Source organism: Alligator sinensis, unplaced genomic scaffold, assembly GCF_000455745.1.
Source record: "Alligator sinensis unplaced genomic scaffold, ASM45574v1 scaffold1408_1, whole genome shotgun sequence".
Lineage (NCBI taxonomy): Eukaryota > Metazoa > Chordata > Crocodylia > Alligatoridae > Alligator > Alligator sinensis.
This window is the reverse complement of record NW_005842519.1, coordinates 922,710-945,457: the sequence shown is the minus strand read 5'-3', so window position 1 is coordinate 945,457 and position 22,748 is coordinate 922,710. Positions and strand designations below refer to the sequence as shown.

Here is a 22,748-nt window from a genome sequence, read left to right as displayed (position 1 = left end):
TCCAGTTTTGGGCTCCACAATTCAAAAAGGATGTGGAGAAGCTTGAGAGAGTGCAGAGAAGAGCCACGCGCATGATCAGAGGTCAGGGAAGCAGACCCTACGATGACAGGCTGAGAGCCCTGGGGCTCTTAACCTTGGAAAAGCGCAGGCTCAGGGGTGATCTGGTGGCCACCTATAAGTTTACCAGGGGTGTTCACCAGGATCTGGGGGAACGTTTGTTCACCAGAGCGCCCCAAGGGATGACGAGGTTGAACGGTTATAAACTACTGCAAGATCGTTTCAGGCTGGACATAAGGAAGAATTTCTTTACTGTCCGAGCCCCCAAGGTCTGGAACAGCCTGCCACCGGAGGTGGTTCAAGCACCTACTTTGAACGCCTTCAAGAGAAAATTTCATCCCTTCCCCTGCCTTTGAGTTCCTGCTTCACCCAAAATGTAAACCCAACTGGAAGTGGTAGTGGCATTTCTATTCAGGCAGAGCTGAGGGAGTCAATTGATTTTACAGCTCATTATAATCCATTGCAACAGGCCTCTGGTCTTTGACATAATGCAACACATCCTTTTCGGTTCACAACAGAGAGAGACCACAGTCTCAGAGCTGGAAGGGACCCTCACGGCCTGAAGTCATTCTTGACCAGTTTGTTCCCAGTTGCCCTTATCCCAGCACTGCATCTTTCCCCCCCTTTATGGCCTTGAGCTCCTCTGCTGGAGGTTCCCCTCTGGAAGCGGTCTCCAAAGCTGCATCGCGGGGCTCCACATTCATTGCATAAACCCTGCTCGCTTGATGACGTGTTTGCAGCTCTGCAGATGCTGAGGGTTGTGCCGGACTCTCCTCTCTGCTTTGCATGATTCTGCAGTAACCGGGTTGGCTCCACGGGGGGAACAGGTGTGGAGAGCAATAAAAAAGCTTGTGCCCCCCCTCAGCCGGCGGGGGCTGTGGGGGACGATTCTGAGAGCAAGGTGACCTCGCTATTCACTGGCCTGCCAGTGAACCTCCTCAAAGCTGCTGTAGGTTGATCACTGAGGGCTCCCCAGATGTGGACCCTTTCACCTTCATCCTCATAGGCACAAGTGGAGCAAGCCCCCAAGCTGGGAGCCCACATCTGGAAAGCTCAAACTGGTTGCACATCGCTGCCCTTCTCATTGAGAGCAGTGAATCGCTGCAGCATCTTACCTGGGGCAGGGGGGTTCTCCAGGATTTGGAGCCCTGGCAGAGACCGTACACGGTGTGAAAAATGACCTGGAATCAGAGCAGGGAAGTCGCAGCAAGCCCAGCCCCCATCCAAAGCACCCCAAATACTCCTTGTCTCACCTGTTTCTAAAACTACAGTCAGCGCTGCTATGCAGCTGCAAGGCCCATGGCCCGTGGACACCAAGAGCCCGTGAACCTGCCCCAGGTAAAGCCAGGGGACAAGGGTAATGTCAGTGTCCTGAAACTGCATGGGTTGTTAAATGCACTCGAGAGATCCCAGGAGCTGGGCTGGATGTCAGACTGGGCCTGTTTGAAATCCTTGAGAAGCAAAGGCAGCCGGCTGATGGGATACAGCTGGGAGATTGGGACTAGCCTCCAGTGAGAAGCTTAGGAAGGGAAGAGAAGAACTGGTCTGGGTGAGCACATCTGCACCTCGCTGCTATGCACAGGGTAGCACCAGCGACAGGGCCCGGAGATGGAGTCCTGGGTTCAGTTTCCCCTGTAGCAGCAAGCTTTTCTTTGCTCAGGGCAATCATTATGTTTCCTTCAACGGAGCTGTTGAGACAGATGCTGAACAGCTGTGTGCATTTTGCAGCTGGCGATGGGTGAGCATAGCGCACGCTTGAGCGCTGCTGAGACCAGTGGCCTTATGTTGGAAGGAGTCTTTTGGTTCCTGGATAGACCAAAGCTGGCGGTGCAGCCGGGCTCCATGCCTGGCGCTCACAGAGCTGATCAGGGCGTGCTCTGGAGCAGGCAGTGGGAGGGTATATTAACACCGTTTGCAGCAGCAGGACGTTGGCTGCTGCAGTCCCCCTGCTTTGCCTGGGGAGGGTTGGGTGTGATGTCTGGTGCCATGTCAGGAGGGGCTGTGTTGTGTTGCTAAGAGGTTGGATGATGGATTTGTCTGGGATCACAGATAGTGAGGGTGGAAGGGACCTCGGGAGGTCACATCGAGTCCAACCCCCTGCTCCAAGCAGGACCAGCCCCAACTACATCATCCCAGCCAAGGCTTTGTCTACCCGGGTCTTCAACACCTCCAAAGATGGAGACTGAACCACCTCTCTGGGGAGCCCGTTCAAGTGCTTCACCACCCTCCTCTTCCTAATATCCAACCTCAGTTTTCCTTGCTGCAGCTTGAGCCCATTGCTCCTTGTCCTGTCATCTGCCCCCACTGAGACCAGCCCAGCTCCATCCTCTTTGCAGCCCCCCTGCAGGGAGGTGAAGGCTGCTGTTCAAACCCCCTCGGTCTTCTCTTCTGGACTGGATGTGATGTCCGGAGGGCCCTGCCAGCCCGGCTCTGCTGCAATTCTGTGATAGCCGGCAGAAAACCCAAAGGGCTTTGCTGCTGCTGCCATCCATGGGACCCAGAGAGTCACAAATCCTCCTGCTGAGAGCCAGGGAAAGCAAAGGCTTCATTGCTGCCGGCTGTGATGGGAAGAGCTCGTGGGAGGCTGATCCCCAGGGCTCTGGAAGAACGAGCGCCTGCGCTGGACTCGCAGGAGTTCAGCGTGCAGGGGGGGAGATGGAAGAGAAGCCTTTGAACTTGATTGTGCAAAGCTTGTTCTTCAGCAATTCCGTAGAAGCCCTTGAAGCGAGCCGTGTTTGCCCACAAATCACGTGTTCCTGCTGGCAGGGCCTCAGCGTGCAGGGGGGGAGATGGAAGAGAAGCCTTTGAACTTGATTGTGCAAAGCTTGTTCTTCAGCAATTCCGTAGAAGCCCTTGAAGCGAGCTGTGTTTGCCCACAAATCACGTGTGAAGGGTGAGCTGCTGCCGGAGCCGTGAATCATTTAACCTGCAGCCTCTTTGGCACGCAACAGCGGGGAGCTCCGAGGCACACGGTTTCTTTAAGTCCCATCTCTGCACGTCTCCCCCCGCCTTGGGCTGCCTTTCCATGACCAGCTGAGACCCTGTCTCGAGCTGGAAGCTCTGCACACACGAAGCTGAATTGCCCCTTGCAATTGCTTGCACTTCAGGCACGTTCTGCTTGCTCCTTTTCCTTTTTCAGCTGGTCCCACACCTCCATTTGCTTTGAGCGCCTCTTCGCAAGCATCGGCGCCCGTAATTGCCGAAGCACATTGACTGCAGAGGTGTGATTTTTGTGCTCGCTCCTTGGAAGCTGCAGGGTTTTGTGCCTTTCCCTTGATACGGATATCGGAGCAATGCCTGCCTTCAAATTAGAGGCTCCAGAGAGATTTTCCTCTTTATTATCGTGCTTTTTTTTCCCCTCCTCTGAAATGCAAGAAATGACAACCTCACATTGCCTGCAATTCCCACCCCCTTCCCTTTCAGGTGTCGAGTGTGTAGCAGCGCGGTGAAAGGGTAGCAATTCTCTGCACAAACAGAGCTGATTTTCCGTTCAGGTGTCAAGCATTCGCCCCCGCGTGCCTCTGCCGGTCCCTCCGAGAGGCTCTTTGATGAATAGCAGCATTCGGTGGGTTTTTAATGTATGGTTTTGCTCGGAGCACTTTGTACAAATAGCGTGGCAGGTTTAGTAACATGCCGTGCCTCAAGGATTTGAGATGGGATCCGGTGCGAGATGCCTGCCTTTTTTTTTTTTCCCCTTGGTCGCCTGCAAAATCAGTCTAAGATTGAAGTCCGGGTGCCAGCACCTCTCTAGTTTTGCTGAGGGGTTGGACACTGGGTTTGTCTGGGCTGCTTTGGACCCTGGGCTGCGGCCTGGCCTGGGGTGTACATCCTCTGCAGTGCATTAGTGCAGACTGATGTACATAAAAGCCCTTCTCATGAAGGCAGTTTTGGAAGCCCTTTGGCTTTGCATTATCAGTAGCATGCAGACGTGCAGCCCCCTGCCACCAAAACCATCTCGGCCTGGCCTGGGGTGTACATCCTCTGCAGTGCATTAGTGCAGACTGATGTACATAAAAGCCCTTCTCATGAAGGCAGTTTTGGAAGCCCTTTGGCTTTGCATTATCAGTAGCAGCCCCCTGCCACCGAAACCATCTCGGGTCTTGCTGACGTCCATGCGACTGCACTGCCTTTGACTGCAAGGGTTTGCAGGGCAGGATCCCTTTGGGCTTTGATTTCCCAGAGTCCTTTAGCAAGGGCAGTGCAGGGCCGGTTGTGGGGAGGAAACCAGGCACTGGGATACCCTAGTTGCCTGGAAGGTGAACGGCATCCCGGGCTGCTTGGGTAGAAGCGTTGCCAGCACATGGAGGGCAGTGATTCTTCCCCTCTATTCAGCACTGGGGAGGCCACATCTGGAGTCCGGTGTCCAGCTGTGGGCCCCTACTACAGAAAGGATGTGGACAAGTTGGAGAGAGTCCAGAGGAGTGCTCCAGGTTTGGGACTGGGGTACATGGTTTCTGAGGGAACTGTTTTAGTCTGCAGAAGAGAAGACTGCGGGGATTGAATAGCAGCCTTCACCTCCCTGCAGCGGGGCTGCAAAGAGGATGGAGCTGGGCTGGTCTCAGTGGGGGCAGATGGCAGGACAAGGAGCAATGGGCTCAAGCTGCAGCAAGGGAAGTTGGGGTTGGATATTAGGACAAACTTTCTCACTAGGAGGGTGATGGAGCACTGGAGCAGACTCCCCAGAGAGGTGGTGGAGTCTCCATCCTTGGAGGTGTTTAAAACCTGACTGGACAAAGCCTTGTCTGGGATGATGTAGTTGGGGCTGGTCCTGCTTGGAGCAGGGGGTTGGACTAGATGTGACCTCCTGAGGTCCCTTTCTACCTTCCTTGTCTGTGATTCAGTGATAAATACATCCAAGCATCACCCAAACTCCTACGCTGGGTAGCAGGGTTTGTTCATAGTCCTCCGGCCTCTTCTCTGCCTGTCCAGGCAGGTTCCCCAGCTGACACTCCTGACCTGAGAACTTGTAAAGCAGGGATTCGCACTCAGTTCTTGCATCAGGGACAGGCCTTCTGGGGCCTCCTTTGGGGGAAAAATGCCCAAATTTGGCTAAGCGTGAGAGGTTGTGGACCCTGCTGGCAGTGGCACGACCCTGTGGTGTTGCCCTTCAGGTGTGAGGCTCTGCACCCCTGGTTGTAACGAGGCCTGGAGCATGGCCCAGGGGTGCCGTGGCTCGGACCCAGCCCGTGTCGGGAGAGGGGGCTGCTCGCACCCCTCGGGGCCATCCAGGGAATGGGCTGAGTTCCTGCAACCTCCATTGGAGGCAGCTGCAGATATCACGCGGCCTCGTTAGCCTTCTCCTACCCGGCAGGCTGCTGGTGATGCCGGTGGCCATCTGCTAGGCCAGACGCTCCAGTAACGGAGCAGCTTTTCCCTCTAGGTCACGGACCCTGACATCTTCCCCACTGATCCTTCCTGTCCCTCCTTTCTCCTCTCACTCACTCTCCTTGCCTCCCCTCCTGCAAAACAGCCTCCAGAGACGCAGAAGGGGAGCGTCGGGGCTCCGTTCATGCCTCTGCTCTGTTCACACCGATCTTGTGCGTGCACTGGTTAATCCTCATCTGCCCCTCAAACTTCGTTACCCCCCTTTAATAGGCACCGAGGTGGGAAGTGACTCACCTGCAGCAGGGAGGGGTTGAATCCACGCTCCCTGACTCCCCGGCCCAGCTGTCGGCACCCCCTGCCCCGATCTCCCCTGGCTGGACCCTGATGGGTGCTGCGCCCTCGCAGCCGCCTTTGACCTCAGCCCCTCCTGGACCCCTGGGTTGGATGGGGAAGTCCTCCAAGCGTCACTCCAAGCGGATAGCAAGGATGGGGCCTGTCTTGGGAACTGTCTGAAAATGCAAAGGGCCGGACCGCTTTCCAGCTCTCTCGGTGGGCTCGTGTCCCTCCTTCCTGGAGACCCCAAGAACGCATTGACACGCTGGGCAGGTGGGTTATCCTCCTTCTCCTCCTTGCTCCTTTTCGGCTGCAAACAGATATCATACGAACCTTGGAGCTGCCACGTGCTGGGTCAGACCCAGGCCCATCTTGCCGTGTCTCGTGTCGTGCGGAGGCTGGAGGGAGAGTGACTGGGGCTAGGCAGGTTTTCCCTTGTGTTGCAGCCTCCAGCACTGAGGTCTGCTGCAGAGGCCGTGCCCCAGAGCCCCCGATGCCCCTTTCCTCCCAGCACGTGTCCGAGCCCCGGTGAATCCTGCTGAGCTCTCAGCTCCCACGTCTGGGGGAAACGAGCTCCACCCTATAATGACTTGCTGGAGGAAACAGAACTTCCTGGTGTTAATTTTAACTTTTTACCTGCTATTTTCATGCTCTGCCCCCTTGTTCTTGTCTGACGATTACAGTCAGTCATAAATCCCTAGTGACTTTCTCTTCCCCATTCAGTGTGTTGTAAACCCTTCTCCTGACCCCCCTCAAGCATCTCTTTCCTAAACTGACCAAACCTTGGCCTCTTTCTCTCCTTATTTAAAAGCTCCTCCTCATCCTCACTGCCCTTCTCTGCACTTTCTCCAGTTCTTCTCTCTCCTTTTGGAGCTGCGGGGACCAGAAAAAGGATTTCCCCCACATTTATCTTGTCTCATTTATCCCAGGACAAAGTGCAGGCATTCAGATCTCCACCTCTGTCATCTCAGGACAAACCAAACATTTGGACGCTTATCTTGCTGGGATCCTATGACCCCAGCTGACTTCTTGCCCCTGGGGCAGGGGGCTGGCCCCGATGATCTCCCGAGATCCCTTCCAGCCCTAATGTCTATGAAATCTGTGAAACCCTAAAAAAGGTCCCCAGGATAAGAAGCACTAACGGTTTGTCCCAGGACATCATGAAGTGCATCTGGATGGGATCGATGGCAGAAAAGAGGCAGCGCATTCAAACACTCACAAAACCCTAATAAAAAGAGTGATATGTGTACTTTCCAGTCTCCAGATTTTTCTGTTCCAGGGCAAACACAGGCACAGCTTGTCCCGGGACAAATGCAGCACGTGTTGCTAGCCTTAGGCTTAAAGTTATGGTGATGGTGTAATACCAGAATAGATGCAATCGTGTTCTTTTGGATGCTGGGATGGGACTTCAGGAAACAAGGGCGTTGGACTGGAGATAGCTGTTTGGGTTGTCCAAGCAAGTCCTCTACTGTCGTAGGCTGTGACTTCACCTCCAGTGCATGTGTGTGTGTGTAATGCTGTGTGCATGGCTGAACTTGGCCACATTTATGCTTGGACCCCCCCAGGAGGGGACCTGGCTTGTAAGGTCTCCCCAGGGCAGTTTGCTGAGCCCTGAGTGTACCCAGCAGGACTTTGCCCTGGGTAGCTGTGCCCGTGCTCTGCTGTGGGGATGTCCCAGGTGTCTGGGCTCTGCTGGTTGCCCCCTTCTCCCCCTTATGCCCCATGTGTCAGGGGGGTTTTAAATCTCCTCCAGAGGCGCTGGGTGCTGCTGCAGCCCAGGCTGGGGATGGGGACTGGGCTGTGCCAATGCTCCTGCTGGCATCAACCCCACAGGGTCTTGCCCCTGCAATCAGGCTCAGCCCCATGCTGCACTGGGGCAGGAAGGGATTTCTCCCCTGCTCAGACTGGTCCGGACTGGGGGGTTTGCATTCCTCTGCAGCAGGGGCACGGCCTCGGCCTGGGGTCTCTCAAGCATCTATTAACCCCCTTTGCAGCAGCAGGATGTTGGCTGCCGCAGGCCCCCTGCATTCCCTATGGCAGGGTCGGGGTGATGTCTTGGGCTGTGTCAGGGTTGCTGGTAGTTTTACAAAGAGTGTGTTTGTCTGGGCTGGTTTGAGCTGATCCTGGCTGAGGCAGGGCTGGACCTCTGGAGCTCCCTTCCAGCCCCACGGCTCTAGGATCTCGTGACCTGAGCTGACGGGAGGATGAAGCAAGGTCAGGACATAAAGAACATTTCCTGTTGGTGGCTGGGGCTTGCTCCAGGCATCTGGGCTTGCAGGTCTTGGGCTGGGACCGCTCCTGAGTTCACCCGTATGCCCACTTGATGGGGTCTCCACTCAGACACTCCATCCATCCAGCCATCCATCCGTCCGTCTGTCTATCTTCTCCTCCTGCTGTGCTCTGCATCTGCTCCAACAGGTAGACCCCTGATAGCTGTAGTATTGGGGCTATTTGTTGTGATCTTGCCCCCATCTGTGGCTGCCTCAGACCATTTTGGGACTCTGCATCCCCCGAACCGTGATGCCCTATTGCTGCCAGCCACCCCTTGGGGTTCCCACACGTGCAGGTCTGGGATGGGGTTGGGAGCTGAGCCTGGCACAGGGCATTGTGGGGCTCCTGCCCTGTTATTGTCTGCAGCCGTGGCATCTGGGGAGCTTCCACACGCCAAGAAGTGCATTGTGGGATAGTCAGGTAGGGCCTTTTGCTTCCTTATGGCAGCAGGGGTTAGCACGGCTCCGGCTGGATGTGAGCAAAGGGCCCTTGCATACCCATCTCTGCCTGAGGCCTGATAAATTCATGACAATGCTGGGAGGAGGCAGCTGTGGCTGGGGGGTTGCTCCTGCAGCTTGGTAAGAACAAACCCCCATGGGATGCTGCCTTCCAGGGACCGAGCAACTGACTCTGCTTTCCCCCCTCTTGTACGCAGGCTACAGCGTGAAGTGCGAGTACACGGCTCACAAGGAAGGAGTCCTTAAGGAGGAGATGGTCCTCGCCAGCGAGACCAGTGACAGCACCTGCGTGAAGGTGGTGGTCCAGGCTCGGGTCATGGGTAGGTACTGGGGGATTTCGCTCGGCTCCATGTAGCGACTGCGACTCGGGTCCCCCCAGATGGACATGGATGCTCTGAGCCTCTGCTAACCCACAGCTCCTCTGTCATTGCCTGGCAGTGCCCTCGGTGCCCTGATCTCACCTGTGCCAGGCTGCGGGGTGTCCCTGGGGATCCAGTCTGGTGCCCTGCGGCTGCACGTGCGGAGTCGACGGGATTGTGCTGCATCTGTCTCTGTCCAGGCTGAGAGGCTGTGAGCAATGGCAATTGCTCCTCTCATCCTGCTCTGAGCAGTGCTGAGATCCCTGTATTGGCACCACGGTGCTAGGCTGTGAGTGCCAGTCCAGCTCCAGCTCAAGCCTTGAGAGCGGATGTGATGGTGGCCAGCTGCCCGGGGGCTCTGGGAAGGAGGTGTACACAGGTTGGGGAGGGTCCCGGGGATGCAGAAGGAAGAAGCAGCAGAGAGAGAGCTGAGCCATGCTGCAACTCCCCTCCCCATCTGCCAGCCTGCTTCACCCATCCCTTAGCCTAGCACTGCACCGTGGCTAGGCTTGCAAGGCCCCCAGGGCTGAATCCCAGGGGTGACAGTCACGGTCAATGCAGCCCTCCAGGACTGGCCACCATCTGATCCTCACCATGGAGGGTTTGTGCCCATCACCATGGGGTCAGACCCCGCGTGGCTCTGGGTATCACAGTCTGTACCTCTCTGGTGTCAGCTCAGGGAAGCAGCAAGGGTCTCAGAGTGGGGTTCCTGCCATGTCTTTATTGCATGCTAAGTGGTGGTAGCCGATGCAGAGGGGCTGGGAGTCGCAGCCCCTGTCACCCCAGTGCTCTCTCCCTTCATGCTCTCTCCAGCTGAGGCTGGTGCTACTAGGGTTTGGAGCATCTCTTGTCGGACAGTCCTGGGATAACCCACGCATCCTGGCAGTGCATCATGGAATCGGAGACAATGAGGGCTGGAAGGGATCTCAGGGGGTCACATCTAGTCCAACCTCCTGCTCCAAGCAGGACCAGCCCCAACTACATCATCCCAGCCAAGGCTTGTCTACCCAGGTCTTGGATGGAGACTCCACCACCTCTCTGGGGAGCCTGTTCCAGTGCTTCACCACCCTTTTAGTAAGAGTGTTTTTCCTAATATCCAACCTCAACTTCCCTTGCTGCAGCTCAAGCCCATTGCTCCTTGTCCTGTCATCTGCCCCTGCTGAGAACAGCCCAGCTCCATCCTCTTTGCAGCCCCCCTGCGGGGAGGTGAAGGCTGCTATTCAATCCCCCTCGGTCTTCTCTTCTGCAGACTCAGTCAGCCCATTTCCCTCAGCCTCTCAGCACCAGTCATGTCTCCCAGCCCCTAACCATTTTCATTGCCATCTGTCCAACATGCCTACATCCTTTCTGCAGTGGGGGGCCCACAGCTGGACACAGGACTCCAGATGTGACCTCCCCAGTGCCGAAGAGAGGGGAAGAATCACTTTCCCCACATCTGGCAACACTCCTGAGGCTGTTTTGTGAATAGGGAAGAAGCTTCTGGGCTGGGGGTAGCTGCCGGGCTGGGCACGGCCAGGGCAGGCGAGGCCTCTCAGCAGGGAGTTTGCACCCCAATGCAGGAGATTCTCTCCTGTGCAACACTGGTGGGATCCACAGAAGGAAATGTCACTGATTGCCACCCGCTCCATGCCCAGGAGGTGCCTCTGGGTGAACCCAAAACTGTCCCAGGTTTGAGGCTTCTGGACAAGGTTCTGCTTCCCTCCTCATCTTTCATCTCCTTCCTCCCATGTCCCAGCACAGTTGCTTTCTTGATCACTGCTGGCCGCCGGGATAGACACATCCTGAATTTTAGGCGCTTTGAGACATGGGGCTGGAAGGCACCTGCAGAGGCACATCTAGTCGAAGCCCTGCCTGAGGCAGGATCGGCCCTGTGCAAATCAGCGCGGACAAACCATCATCTAAGCTCTTTGTAAAATGACTGTCACGGCACACGCGTTGCACCTGACCCTGCCACAGGGAAAGCAGGGGGGCCGCGGCAGACAACGTCCTGCTTTTATAAAAGGTTAAATAGATGCTGCAGTGATCCCAGGCAGAGGCCATGCCCCTGCTACAGAGGAAGGCAACCCCCCCAGTCCTGACCACTCTGACCAGGGAGGAAAATCCCTTCCTGACCCCAAATGGCATGATGATAATTCATCTTCCTCCCAGTGCACATTCCCTTGTGTTTGCCAGCGTTGCATTCCCCCTTCGTCTGGCCTGACTTCCCCCCCAAGTGCCTTAGTCTTCTCTCTGGCCTCTATCCTAATCAGTCTTGCATCCTCTACGCATCTTGCTCACTGCATTTCTTTTTTTAATCGGCTTCTTTAAACAAAATCCTGCCTAATCCTTTGACCCGGCATCTCTGCTCAGAGCTGTTTGGCCAGGAATGAGAGACCGTGACATTCATTTTTTGTTGCCTGATTTAGCAGTGGCGATTAGAGCCATGGGTTAATCACCTTGTTACCCCATTTTTGCATCTCTTTTGTCTTCATCCGTCTCGTTTTCATTGGCTTCTCTGAAGCACGTAGGACCTGGAAGAGAACCAGCGATTGCTCCTTCCCTGTGTCGCGCAAAGCTGGCCTGTTTTCACAGTCAAAGGTTGTTTCTCCTGTCTCGTGCAAAGTCTTCATTCACCTCTGCCTCCAAGCACGTCGTGACCCCTTTCCCCGTGACTCGTTGCCGCTCAATCAGCAGTAACATTATGGTGCGAGAGGGTCAGTTTACCAGGAGCAGACTGTCATCCCGGTCTCTTTCCAGTGTCGTTCCTCCCACCCCACCCCAGTCCTGGAACGGGAAACGGGAAGGGGAAGCGGTAATTTAATATCCATTGGCAATTAGGAGAAGGAACAGATGGGGTTTTATGGTCAGTTTTATTATTAGGGAATTTTAATCGGGCATTTAGGAGCATTGGGGTTGCTGCTTGTGGCTGGGGAACCTGGTGCTAATAGCACCTAGGTCGCCGGTTCAGTGCCCGGTTGGACTAGATGATGGCTTGAGGTCCTTTCCAGCCTCACTTCTCTATGATATGATCTGATTAAGCCTGGCAGGATGCTCCGAGGGCTTTGTTAGTGGGGAGACGTCTCATCCTTTCTCTCCCGGAGTCAGCGGTGTGGTCGGTGCTCCCTCTCGTGTCCATCGCAAGAGCAGCATCTTCCTTCTTCAGCGGCAAAGAGCGGTCCCGATTCAAGTATTGCCATGTGTCTAGTACATGATGGGTTGAAGTCTCATGGGTCGGACCCATGGTCCCTCTAGCCTTGTGTCCCGTCTCCAGCAGAAGGATGCTATAGAGGGAGAGCACTGAACCAGATATCACTGGAGTCATCCAATAGCCTCTGGCATCCAGTGTGATTGCATTAGAGATGCCAGAGGAAACATCTCCAATGAATGCGTCCAGCCCCTTGCCGACCCTGGCTGTGCTTTCTGCCTCCACCCCATCCCGGGACAACAGATTCCACAAATTGCTTAAAAAACCCCACTTCCTTATTAGTTGTAAACCTGTTACCTGCTCATTTCAGCCGTGCCCCCTGGTTCTAGTGGTTTGGGACTTGGGGAACAACAGGTCCCTGTTGTCTTGGTCCACATCCTTCAGGATTGCATGTACCACTTAGCTAGCCCCCCTCAGCCTTCTCCTTTCCAAACTGAAGAGTCCTGGTCTTTTCAGTCTCTCTGGTGATTGCTCCAGGCCTCTGATTATTTTGGTCGCCCTTCTCTGGACCATTTTTAAGATCCGTTAAAGGAGACTGAAACTGGACCTCGTGCTGTCCACTTTAGCCTGGTTCTCCGTGCATGGCTGGAGGCAGCGAGGTACAGGGACAAGGCAGCAGACTAGGAAGTGAGATGCTCTCCTCTGACTTGCATTGGGACCCTAGGCGTGTCCGACTCACTCTCGTTCCCTGTGTCTCATCTCTGTACGTGGTAAGCACCTGGGAGCAGGAACTTATGAGGTGTCTGGAAGGCACCTGGTTCCCCGAGCTCCTCTCTGGGGCTCCCGGGCCTTGCTGCTGTTCACTGAGCAATGGGCGCAGTGGGCTGACTTGGAGAGCTGTGTTGCATAAGCTGAATAGGAGGCAATGGTGTGCAAGGAAAGCCGGTTGCATCCGGGGCTGTATTAACAGCAGCATCATTTGCAGAGTGATCTCCCTTCTGTCTTGCAGATCGTCACCACGGCACACCCATGCTGCTGGAAGGCGTGCGGTGCATCGGGGCCGAGCTGGAGTACGACTCAGAGCAGAGCGACTGGCACGGGTTTGACTAGCCGCGGCCAGGCCCCCTCCCCGCCCCCCCAACCCCCCGGTCCTTTTTCGTTTGGAAATTTAAGCTTGCATTGGGAACACAGACCCGGTGGGGACCAGCGGCAGGGCTCTGCCTGCGCGCGGCTGGTTGTCACCCATGGAGCTTGTGCTGGGAGGTCTGGGCGCTGCGCTGGTCCCTCTGCACCCAACACACACCAGAGGCCGCTGGAAGGGGGCTTTTAAAGGCCACGGGGGCTGGGGTCAGACCTCAGACTGGCAGGGTTTTCTTTTCAGCCTTAAAACTTCGCTCTCTGGGTGCCTGCCATGTACATGCCTCCTGTCTATCAGCGTCTTATCTCGTCACACAGGGTGGGTCGTTCGTCCTCCTCTCCGGCCGTCTGTGTCACACGTGCCTGGCTTGGCGTACACGCATGCTAGGTTTCCATGGCTAGGTTTCCATGGCTAGGTTTCCATGGCTATATATATATATGTAAGAAAAGCAAAGCCTGTAGAGCAAAGGAGCCTCTTCTCCGGCCGACTCCATGTCACATGTGGCCTGCTTGGTACATACATGTGCCAGGTTTCTACAACTGCCATTATATCTATCTATCTAGATATAGATATTTATACAGCTAGCTAGCTAGCTAACTAACTGCATGTATATCGAGAGAGAGATAGAAATATATAGATCTATAGATATATCTGTAGATCTAGATATATCTAGAGATATCTATCTATCTATAGATATAGATATAGCAATAGATCTAAATATATCTAGATAGACATCTATCTATCAGTCATATTACTTCAATCTACCACATTACTTTTATCTGTTTGTCTGTCTATTGTAATAGTTTGGTCTATCACATTACTGCCTTTTCTTTCTTTCTTATTACTTCAGTCTATCACATTACTTTTATCTATCTATCTATCTATCTATCTATCTATTACTTTGGTCTATCGCATAATTTCTATGTATGCATGTATGAATATATGTACAAATACATCTATCTATCTATCTATCTATCTATCTATCTATCTATCTATCTTATTACTTCTATCACATTACTTCTATCTATCTATCTATCTATCTATCTATCTATCTATCTATCTATCTTATTACTTCTGTCTATCACATTACTTCTATCTATCTATCTATCTATCTATCTATCTATCTATCCCAATACTCTCCATCTGTTCGTGTCTGTCCATCCATCCATCCATCCATCCATCCCAATACTATCTATCTATTGATAGACTTAGATTTATCTATATACCTCTGTAGATATGTATAATGGCAGCTGCAACAGTTCTGACATATATATGTAAGAAAAGCAAAGCCTCTGGTATCATTAGTATTTCCTTTCTGGCTGCCGTGCCCAAGGGGTGGGCTGTGGTAGAGCAAACCCAGCGGGTGGTCCCTGTAGCTGTGCGTGTGCTCGGATGAATCGCTGGTGTTTGGTCGCGGCGGGCTTTCCCCCATCTGGGTGTCTGCCGCCTCCAGGAAACACAGGAGCCAGGACTTGTTGCAAGCCATACCGTGTCTTGACTAGGGACCGTTTAGGAGCAGTGCCTGTTCTCTCTCGTGCGCTCTTTCTGCTGCTGCTGCCATTTCATTTTGTTGTGTATCATTCTCTGTGAGCTCTCCCGCAGCCCGGCTGACGGCTCGGGGCTGCATTCTGGTCCCGGCTGCACCCCTGCCCCCCTCGAGCTTTGGATGAGCTGGCTCCAGACCGAGTCCCTGCTCACCGCTGCAACCGAGACCAGAAACTGTCCCGCAAGGCTACGTTCCACACCCCCAGACGCCGCCGGGCAGACCCCCTTGAAAACAGCATGCATCTCAGGGTGGGATTTTGCCAGGAGGGTGAAGCCTAAGGGAATTAGGCACTTGGTACCAGCGGGAGTCGGGTACCTGATACCCTAGGAATAATGGGTGTAAACTAGTTGAGGGTGGATTTAGGTTAGATATTAGGAAGAAATTTGTCGTAGTAAGGGTGGCCAGGATCTGGAATGGGTTACCAAGAGAGGTGTGCTATCACCTAGCTTGGAGGTCTTCAAGAGGAGGCTAGATAGTCACCTGGCTGGGGTCATCCGACCTCGGTCCCCTTTCCTACCAGGACAGGGGGTCGGACACGATGACCCATTGTGGTCCCTTCCAACTCTACAATCGATGAATCTATGACTCCTCTAAAAATCCCAACCTGACTTTTCTTTTTCTTAAATGTCGTCTTGTGTTTTTGTGTTGTTTTTTTTACTGGGTTTTTTGGTTGTTGTTTGGGGTTTTTTTTTAAAGACACATGGTACCAGGACCAGAGAAGCAGTTTGGTTTGGAAAGCAACAGGAAGATTTATGTGCCTCTATATAAGTGCGTGTGCGTATGTGTGGGGTTTCTTTAAAAAAAAAAAAAAAAGACAAAAAATAAAAATCTATAAAGCAGAAGAATAAACTTGGGTCAAAACAGTCCAGGCCTCGGCTTGTCTGTCTCTGGTCAGCCCCGGGCTGCTGTCACGAAGTTGGGGCTTTTTTTTTCTTCCTCTCTCCATTGGGGAAAAACGAATATTTAAAAGTTGATTTTATTTTTTTTAAATTTTGAATAATGAGGTCCTTTCTAGCCTGACTTCACTGCAAATGTTGCATTGCTACCTAGATAGCCTCTTGCAGCTACCTGCGGGCAACGCTCGTTATTGAGTTATCTGCATCTGGGAACCCTTGTAGTGCACCAGGACCCAGCTGTGCTCGGCGCTGTACAGATGCAGGCAGCGAGATGATCCTTGCCCCAAAGCCAAGAGGGGATGAGTGACAGCAGATGGAGGCAGGAGCCGATGAGGACTAGCCGTGGGTTGTAACCGCCCCAGCTGCTGTGTTGGTTTTCTAGGGTTCAAAGGCATCAGGCTGAAGGCTTAGTAAAGCCTTTCTCCCTCCTGCACCCACTGTGGCTTCTGGACATTTATCTTGCAGCAAAGTGCACAGATACCCTGGTGATGGGCTCAGGATAGGCTAGAGCCAGGCCCATCCTGGAGATACGGGCATGTCCTGAAAGCATTGGGAATGCTATTGCTATCTGCTGTCTTCCAATATGTCTTTTATCCATTGCCCTGGGCCTGAGGTGACCCGCTTCCCACCCTGCGAGAGAACAACTCACACAGCATTAAAAACCACTCGAACCCTGGCTGTGCCCCAGGGCCTTGCCCCAGTGCCAACTGCTTGGCTAAGGGGATGGAAGTGGCATAACTTGCAATCTGTAATGCTCTTGCTTGGCTTTAAACGGATGAAGTAGCCATTTCATTGCAGTCGACCAGACGAAATTCAGCAAGGACAAGTGCAAAGTCCTGCATTTGGGATGGAATAACTGCAGGCACCGATACAGCGTGGGGCATGACTGTGACTCTGGTGGGGGCCGAGCACTGGAACAGGCCGCTAGAGACGTGGTGGTCTCCATCCCAGGAGCAGGTTAGGCACACCCTTGGCTGGGCTGGTTTAGCCAGGGCTGCTCCTGCCTTGAGCAGAGGCTGGACTGGATGTGACCCCGTGAGGTCCCTTCCAGCCTGCCTCTCCTCTGATCCTACGATGCTCCTGGGAGGCCATGCATCTCATAGGTAGGACCCAGCGGCCCGTTTCCTCCTCCAAGCTGCTGGATCTCGTACACCCAGACATCAGCTTCTCAGGGCTGCTTGTGCAGCGTGGCGCGGGGCTGCGACACGGCCCTGTGATGCTCCCGGTCCCTCACCTTTCTAGGACCCTATGAGACTAACTCGTTCATGGAGGCAAGTGCTTTTCCTTGGTCTACTTGGGTCAGAGGCTGGGGATGGATGGGCAGAGAGCAGGGGTACTAAACAGAAGGGAATAAAGTCATTTTAATACAATGAGAAAGGAAGGACACTATTGAGAGAGGCAAAGGTGGGTTGAAGAGACCAAAACAAGAGAGTCAACCCATGGAGGGACATGGGGGCTGTAAAAGCTACTCCAGGGTCATGGGACAAGGCTGGAGTCTCAACGGAGACCATGCATAACACAACCCAAGCTGCACGTGTACGCAAAGCCCTCGACTGTCTTCCCCTTTGCTGTGTGGATCTCAGCCTCTTCTATATCGGGGCCCCCACCCAAGCCCCTCTTCATCAAGACGGGATCCCCCTCCAATTTTGCAGCAGAACTAAGACACTGGCTGGTTGAGGACCCTATTCCAGGTGAAAGGCCCAACCTGCAAGACGAAAAAACCCAGTCCTCCCTGCCCCTGCAAAGCACAGCACCCTGCCTGGCTCTGCGGGAGGATATCATAGTTTATTTTGACTTCCATCGCTTCTCATGCTGTACTTCAACAGGTTATAATTGCCATGCCACCCGGGGACCCCACCACACCACCCGGGGCTCTTGTGCGCCGCACATCGGCAGGCGATATAGAAAAATAAAAATTTGGGGGCTTACAAAAAAATATATATATAGATATATTTATCGCTGCCATCTGCCAGCGGGGATTCAGGCGTCATTTCAGTTTGTCATCCTCTCGTCTCGCTGAGTGCTGTCTGGCTAGGGAAGAAGTGGCCGGCTCTTAATTCACGGCGTGTTCATTTGAGTAGCCACAGGCCAGCAAAGTGGTTTTCCTACGGAGGCATTGGGCCCGTGGTGGCCACGTGGCTGGTCACGGCAGGTGGGCAGCCCCCCGCCCAGGACATGGCTCTGAGTCTGTTGCCCCTCACAGGGATAGTGGGGGGAGCCATGCTCATAGATGGGCACGACCCAGCTGCAGTCCGTGGGTATCTGGTATTTGCAGTCCTCAGGTGAGACCCTGGGCCCCAGCAAACATCCATAGGGTGGAGAGGGATCAGAGCATCCCTGGGTTTGCTGCAATCCCTGGCCCCAGACATGCAACTGGGTCCCACTGGAAGCACCTCGCTGCGGCTGCAATGGCCTGGCACTGGGGACGCGAGCCTGCTGTGCCGGGGCGATGTGCCTGCAATGCAACAAGCCCACGACACTTATAGACTCGTAGATGAGGAGGGTGGGAAGGGACCTCAGGTGGGCATTTAGTCCAACCCCCTGCTCAAAGCAGGACCACCCGCTCGTGCTTGGGGAGGGTAGAGGAGATCTCTTTGGGCTTGGGGCTGCATCTCTCCTGATCATCCAGGATGTCAGTCTGTCCATGCCCGGGGTAGCAGGAGGGACAGTGCTGTGGGTCCAAAGCTCGTGGGATCTTGGCAAGGGTCATTCCCACCTCAGCATGCCCCTTGCTGAGCTGCATCCAGAGGCTGAGACCCCTGAGATGGATTTGGGTGTGTTAAGATGCAGCAGGTCTGGAGCAGACCACCCCTCCACCTCCCACCAAGGTCGCAGTGGGCTCCCCACGGCTTGCCCACCTTTGCAAGTCCACGAAGGGATGTTTCCAGCCCCCAGAGGGTGGGAGCAGCTCGGTCCTGCAGTGATAAACCCCCCAGGATGCAGTCACTGGCTGCCAGGTTGGGGCTGGGGGTGGGAGCCACTATCAGGGGATGCCCCAGGTCGTCCCTGCTCCCCCGGGGCTCAGTTGGACAGGAAGTCGATGGAGGCCCGAACGGTCTTGGCGGTCCTGACGTCCATGGCCGTGACCTTGATCTCCGTGTCCCCAAATTGCATGCTGGCGCGGATCTCACGGCGGCTCCGCGGGGAGGGGGACCCCCCATCCTCCACCGCGTCCAGCTCCAAACTGATGGTGCCGCATTTGCGCACGCCCGGGTCGGTGATGTAGACCACGTCGTCCGTGGCGCTGCAGTAGACGTTGATGATGATCTTCCGCTGCCCGGCCCGGGCTGGGCAGTAGCTGCGTTGCACCACTTCTCCCAGGGCCACGGACTGGTCGACGGCCACGAATTTCTCGAAGATGTCGGTGCACCAATTCTTGCCCTCCTTCACCAGCAGCTTCTCCCGGGGGTGCTTGCCCTCCACAAACTTGTTGAGCACGCCCACGCCGTAGGTCAGGGGCGAGCGGCGCACCCGTACGATGGTGGGGTCGAGGCCGAAGAGCACAGCACCCTTGAGGATGGTCAGCCCCACGTCCTGCGGGATGATCACGCGGCACGTGGCGCCAAAGGCCGTCTGCACCGCGTGCTGCAGCATGGCCGACTCGGCGAAGCCCCCCACCAGGAACAGGAACTTGATGCCGTCCACTTCGGGTTTCTTCATGAGGGCGTCTGGGGGGGAGAGAGGCAGGTCAGGCCGGGGTGGGGGGTGCAATACCCCCTCGCCAGGCAAACCCCCCCAGCCGTTGCTGCAGGGAGCCACCAAAATGCAAATGCATGCCTCGCAGCGAGCCCTGCACTGGTCCTGGATGGATGCACGGCCTGGGTGGGTACTTCTAGCAATTAGAAGTACCCTCAGCCCCCAGAAGGGGTAATTACCCTTCTTGTCCGCGGCCTGGCCTTGCACTCACCAATGTGGTTGATGATCTGGCTGATGGTCGGCTGGAAGAGCTCGTTCATGGCCTCCGCGGACACCCGTAGCATCCCCTGGGACGACCACTTCACCAGGTTCACACTGAATGGGGGTGGGAGTCAGGTCAGCAGCTTGCCCCCCCCCCACTGCTGCCCCCCGGAGACATGCATGGCTTCCCAGAGAGACCCCCACCCAGGGAGGAGGGCATCCCCAGCCCAGCCCACCCCCGGATTGGGCCCGCCTGGCCACACCTGCTCTTCTTGAGTGCGGTCTCCACGTTCTGGCCCCGGTGCTTGCGGTAGAAGTCGATGAAGGAGAAGGGCAGGGAGACGTTGAGGGGGTTGGCGCGGGACGGGGTGGCCGCCCGCTTGCGCGCCTCGAAGGCGATGGTCAGGTCCACCCAGGCAGCCGGGCGCTTGGCCTTGAAGGTAGCAATGAAATCCTCCCCGAAGATCTGGCACAGCAGCTGCTCGAAGGCTAAGTCCACACCCACCGCGCCGTAGGGGCCACCTGCGACACACGGGGCTGTCAGGGGTGAGGCGTGCCCATGCCGGGGGGTGTCCTAACCTGCACCCCCACCCCGCTGACCCCCATCAGTCTGGCCCCGGTGCACCCTGAGCCAGCTCTGCTGCCCGTCCAAGCCTGACCCCTTCCCACTGGCTGCTAGAAGTGGGAGGGGGTCTGGTCCAGAGTCCCGGGGCTGGCTGGGGATGCAGTCCCATATTCACTCAGCCCCCGGGGCATGCATGCGTTTGGTTTCAAGGCCCTGTCTCAGCAACCCTTGGAGACTCAAAGCAGCAGTGGGGATGCTTTGGCATCCCCGGGGTTATCTTGTGACTTGTGTTTGCACAGCTACCAGTGCTAACACGTGGCCGCTCTCCTGAAAGGCTCCTAAGGCCTCTTGGAGCTGCTGCGGACCCCGGTTGAGCATCCCAGCCATGAAGCAATGCGAGCGTGGCTGGTCTAGGCTGGCTGGTTGGTATCCAGACGGTCAGCAGATGGCACTGCTGGCTGCAGGATTCGTCCGGGGAGATCCAGGGTTGCTGAAACCTATGTGCTGGACCAGGCTGGGGATCGGGGAGCTTTGTCCTGCTCTTTTTGGCCCCTCTTGGCTGTTTTGCATGGGCTTGCGAAGCCAAACCAAGTGCAATGCCCCTAACCCCCTTTTCTGATCCATGTGTCTGGGGGGCTGGGCTGGGCTGGCAGGGCCTGGCAGCAGGGCTTGGAGGGTTGGTTATGATCTTTCCTTGCACAGCGTAGGGCTGATGCCCCAGTGCTTGGGTGGGTGGGGGGCACACCTGAGATACCCCACCGTGGCCAATTGGGTGCAGCTGGAGGTGCAAGTTCAATGGCTCTGATCGCCTATGAGACCCCTCCAAGCCTTGACCTTGGCCCCAGAGACAGGCTCAGCAACTCCAGACTGTCCCCAGCCCTCCCCCCTCACCTCAGCCCCCCGACAGCAGCATCACCCTCCTGTGTCCCCTACTAGCATCTTCCCCACCGTCCCCCAAGCTACCAAACCCCCACCGGAGCCCATCTGTACGCCAGTGCCCCATGCAAACTTGGGGGGCAATGAACTGGGCAGCCTCCGGGGACACTTTGCTCCTGTTCCCTTCACGTTACCATATTGCATACAGTATGCACTCCCCTGCCTCCCAAAATCAGCTGCTGGAAACAGGGGTGCATCTTATAAGTGAGGAAATATGGTCATGGCCATTTCTACTGCAAAAGCCTGGGGTAGGGAAGCCAAATGAAAGCTGAGAGGTTTCCACAGGGAGGAGCATGAGGAGCAGGCTGCCACCGTGCTGCTGCTGCAAAGGGGATTAACAGGTGCCCCAGAGACCCCAGGCCCAGGCCGTGCCCCCACTGCAGAGGAAGGCAAAGCCCTCCAGTGCGGACCAGTCTGAGCAAGGGGAAATCCCCAATTCAGCATCGGTCTGAGCCTGAGCGCAAGGGCAAGACCCTCTCGCCAGGACCTTCCAGCTTTAAGGGAAGCTCTTATTTTCTTTGTTCTGCCTTTTAAAAGCGAAGTGCATCTCCTATTTGAGGGGGTGTGGTACATGCTAAATTACGGTACCGCTTTAAGAAGCAAAGGGCGATCAATGGCTGCTGCAAGCCGAGGGGCAGGAGCCAGCCAGGGCGATGGGGGGAGATGGGGAAGGGGGGAAAGGGGCAGGATGTGTCTTACCTGAGGCTTTGTAGAGCTCCTTGAGGGTCCCCTGCGGCTGCTCGATCTGGTGCACGGTGAGATCCACCGTCCCTCCCCCGCAGTCGGCCACTATATAGCGGTCACCTGCAACCAGCAAGGGGGTGGGGGTTGGGGGGGGCGCAGTCATGTGCATGCATTGCATTGCATCACGGGCTGTGCCAAGAGCCCTCACATGGCCTTGAGCTTGAGAGATCCTGTTCTGCACCCCCCACCCCCCCGCCTTGCAAAACTGGGTGTGCAATGAATGACCCCAGCCCAGTGCAGGGGGGCTTTCCTTTGGACTGGGCTCTAGTCGGTCCTGAAGGTAGGCCCTGTGGCGGGCCAGTAGGGGGCGCTCCTGCGTTGAGCCGCCCCCCTCCCTGCCCCCGACCACCTTCCAGGCTCCGAGTGCCTCCCTGGGGTGCCTCCCGTCCGGCCGACCCCTTCCGTGGAGCACACCCGCTAGCCTGGGGTTCCCGCTGCCACCATCCAAGGCTCTGGACTCACTTCTGGCTCTGTGCACCTTGGAAAACACAGGCCTGATCGTCCAATGGGTGCTAGACCCAGTATAAGCACTTGGGGCACTTCCCCAAGTCAGGGGCTGATTAGGAAGCCTCCCTTAGTCCACAGACCTCAGGGGCCTCCTTGGCATAATTTAGTCCCACCCCTCAATAAGTCTCCACACCGGTCACAAAGGAGAACTTTATTGATGACAGGGGTAGGGCAGAAATAGGGTAAAAGGTAGAGCAATATCATAGAAATCTTACAGGAATATCAAAGGAATCCCATAGAGCAAACCAGGGTGGCTGAGGTAGCCGTTTCAACACGCATCTGAGTTACTGAAGCTAAATATCTGATCGGATCTCTAGTAGGTTACTCACTCGCATCGTCCAGAGGTGCTTGTTGTTTCCTCTGGAGGCAGGGCACTCTTGCAGCATGCGGTGATGAGGAGAGAGCCAGGATCAGATTCACCTGGATGACCGCATGGCTAATGGCTGCTCTTCTTCCTGGCCCAGGCCTTACATAACCTCTCTGACCTCAGCAGCCCGGTCCAATCGAAGCTGCCAGTGCTGGCCACTAGCCGACCAATCTGCATGGCATCCCTGGCTACCTGGGCCCGCGCGCAGGGCCGGGTCTTCCCCCC

General features: G+C 55.6%; 2 protein-coding genes across 3 annotated transcripts in view; one reads left to right on the top strand and one right to left on the bottom strand.

Annotated features, from left to right (window-relative positions):
• Positions 1–15,474, top strand: part of CUNH20orf27 (chromosome unknown C20orf27 homolog) — a 57,413-nt gene extending 41,939 nt beyond the window's left edge. Inside the window, exons 4-5 of the mRNA XM_025213289.1 lie at positions 8,642–8,764; positions 12,937–15,474. Coding sequence (XP_025069074.1) covers positions 8,642–8,764; positions 12,937–13,037 — 224 coding nt within the window. The 3' untranslated portion in view covers positions 13,038–15,474. The remainder of the gene's footprint in view (positions 1–8,641; positions 8,765–12,936) is intronic.
• A 132-nt stretch (positions 15,475–15,606) lies between these two features.
• HSPA12B (heat shock protein family A (Hsp70) member 12B) overlaps positions 15,607–22,748 on the bottom strand; it is a 46,034-nt gene continuing 38,892 nt past the window's right edge. The window contains exons 10-13 of one of the 2 annotated variants that reach the window (XM_006031628.3): positions 21,605–21,709; positions 19,668–19,926; positions 19,415–19,518; positions 15,607–19,175 (exon numbers count right to left, since the gene is read on the bottom strand). In XM_006031628.3, coding sequence (XP_006031690.1) covers positions 18,529–19,175; positions 19,415–19,518; positions 19,668–19,926; positions 21,605–21,709 — 1,115 coding nt within the window. In that variant the 3' untranslated portion in view covers positions 15,607–18,528. The remainder of the gene's footprint in view (positions 19,176–19,414; positions 19,519–19,667; positions 19,927–21,604; positions 21,710–22,748) is intronic. The other variant, XM_006031629.3, reaches the window with a different exon arrangement.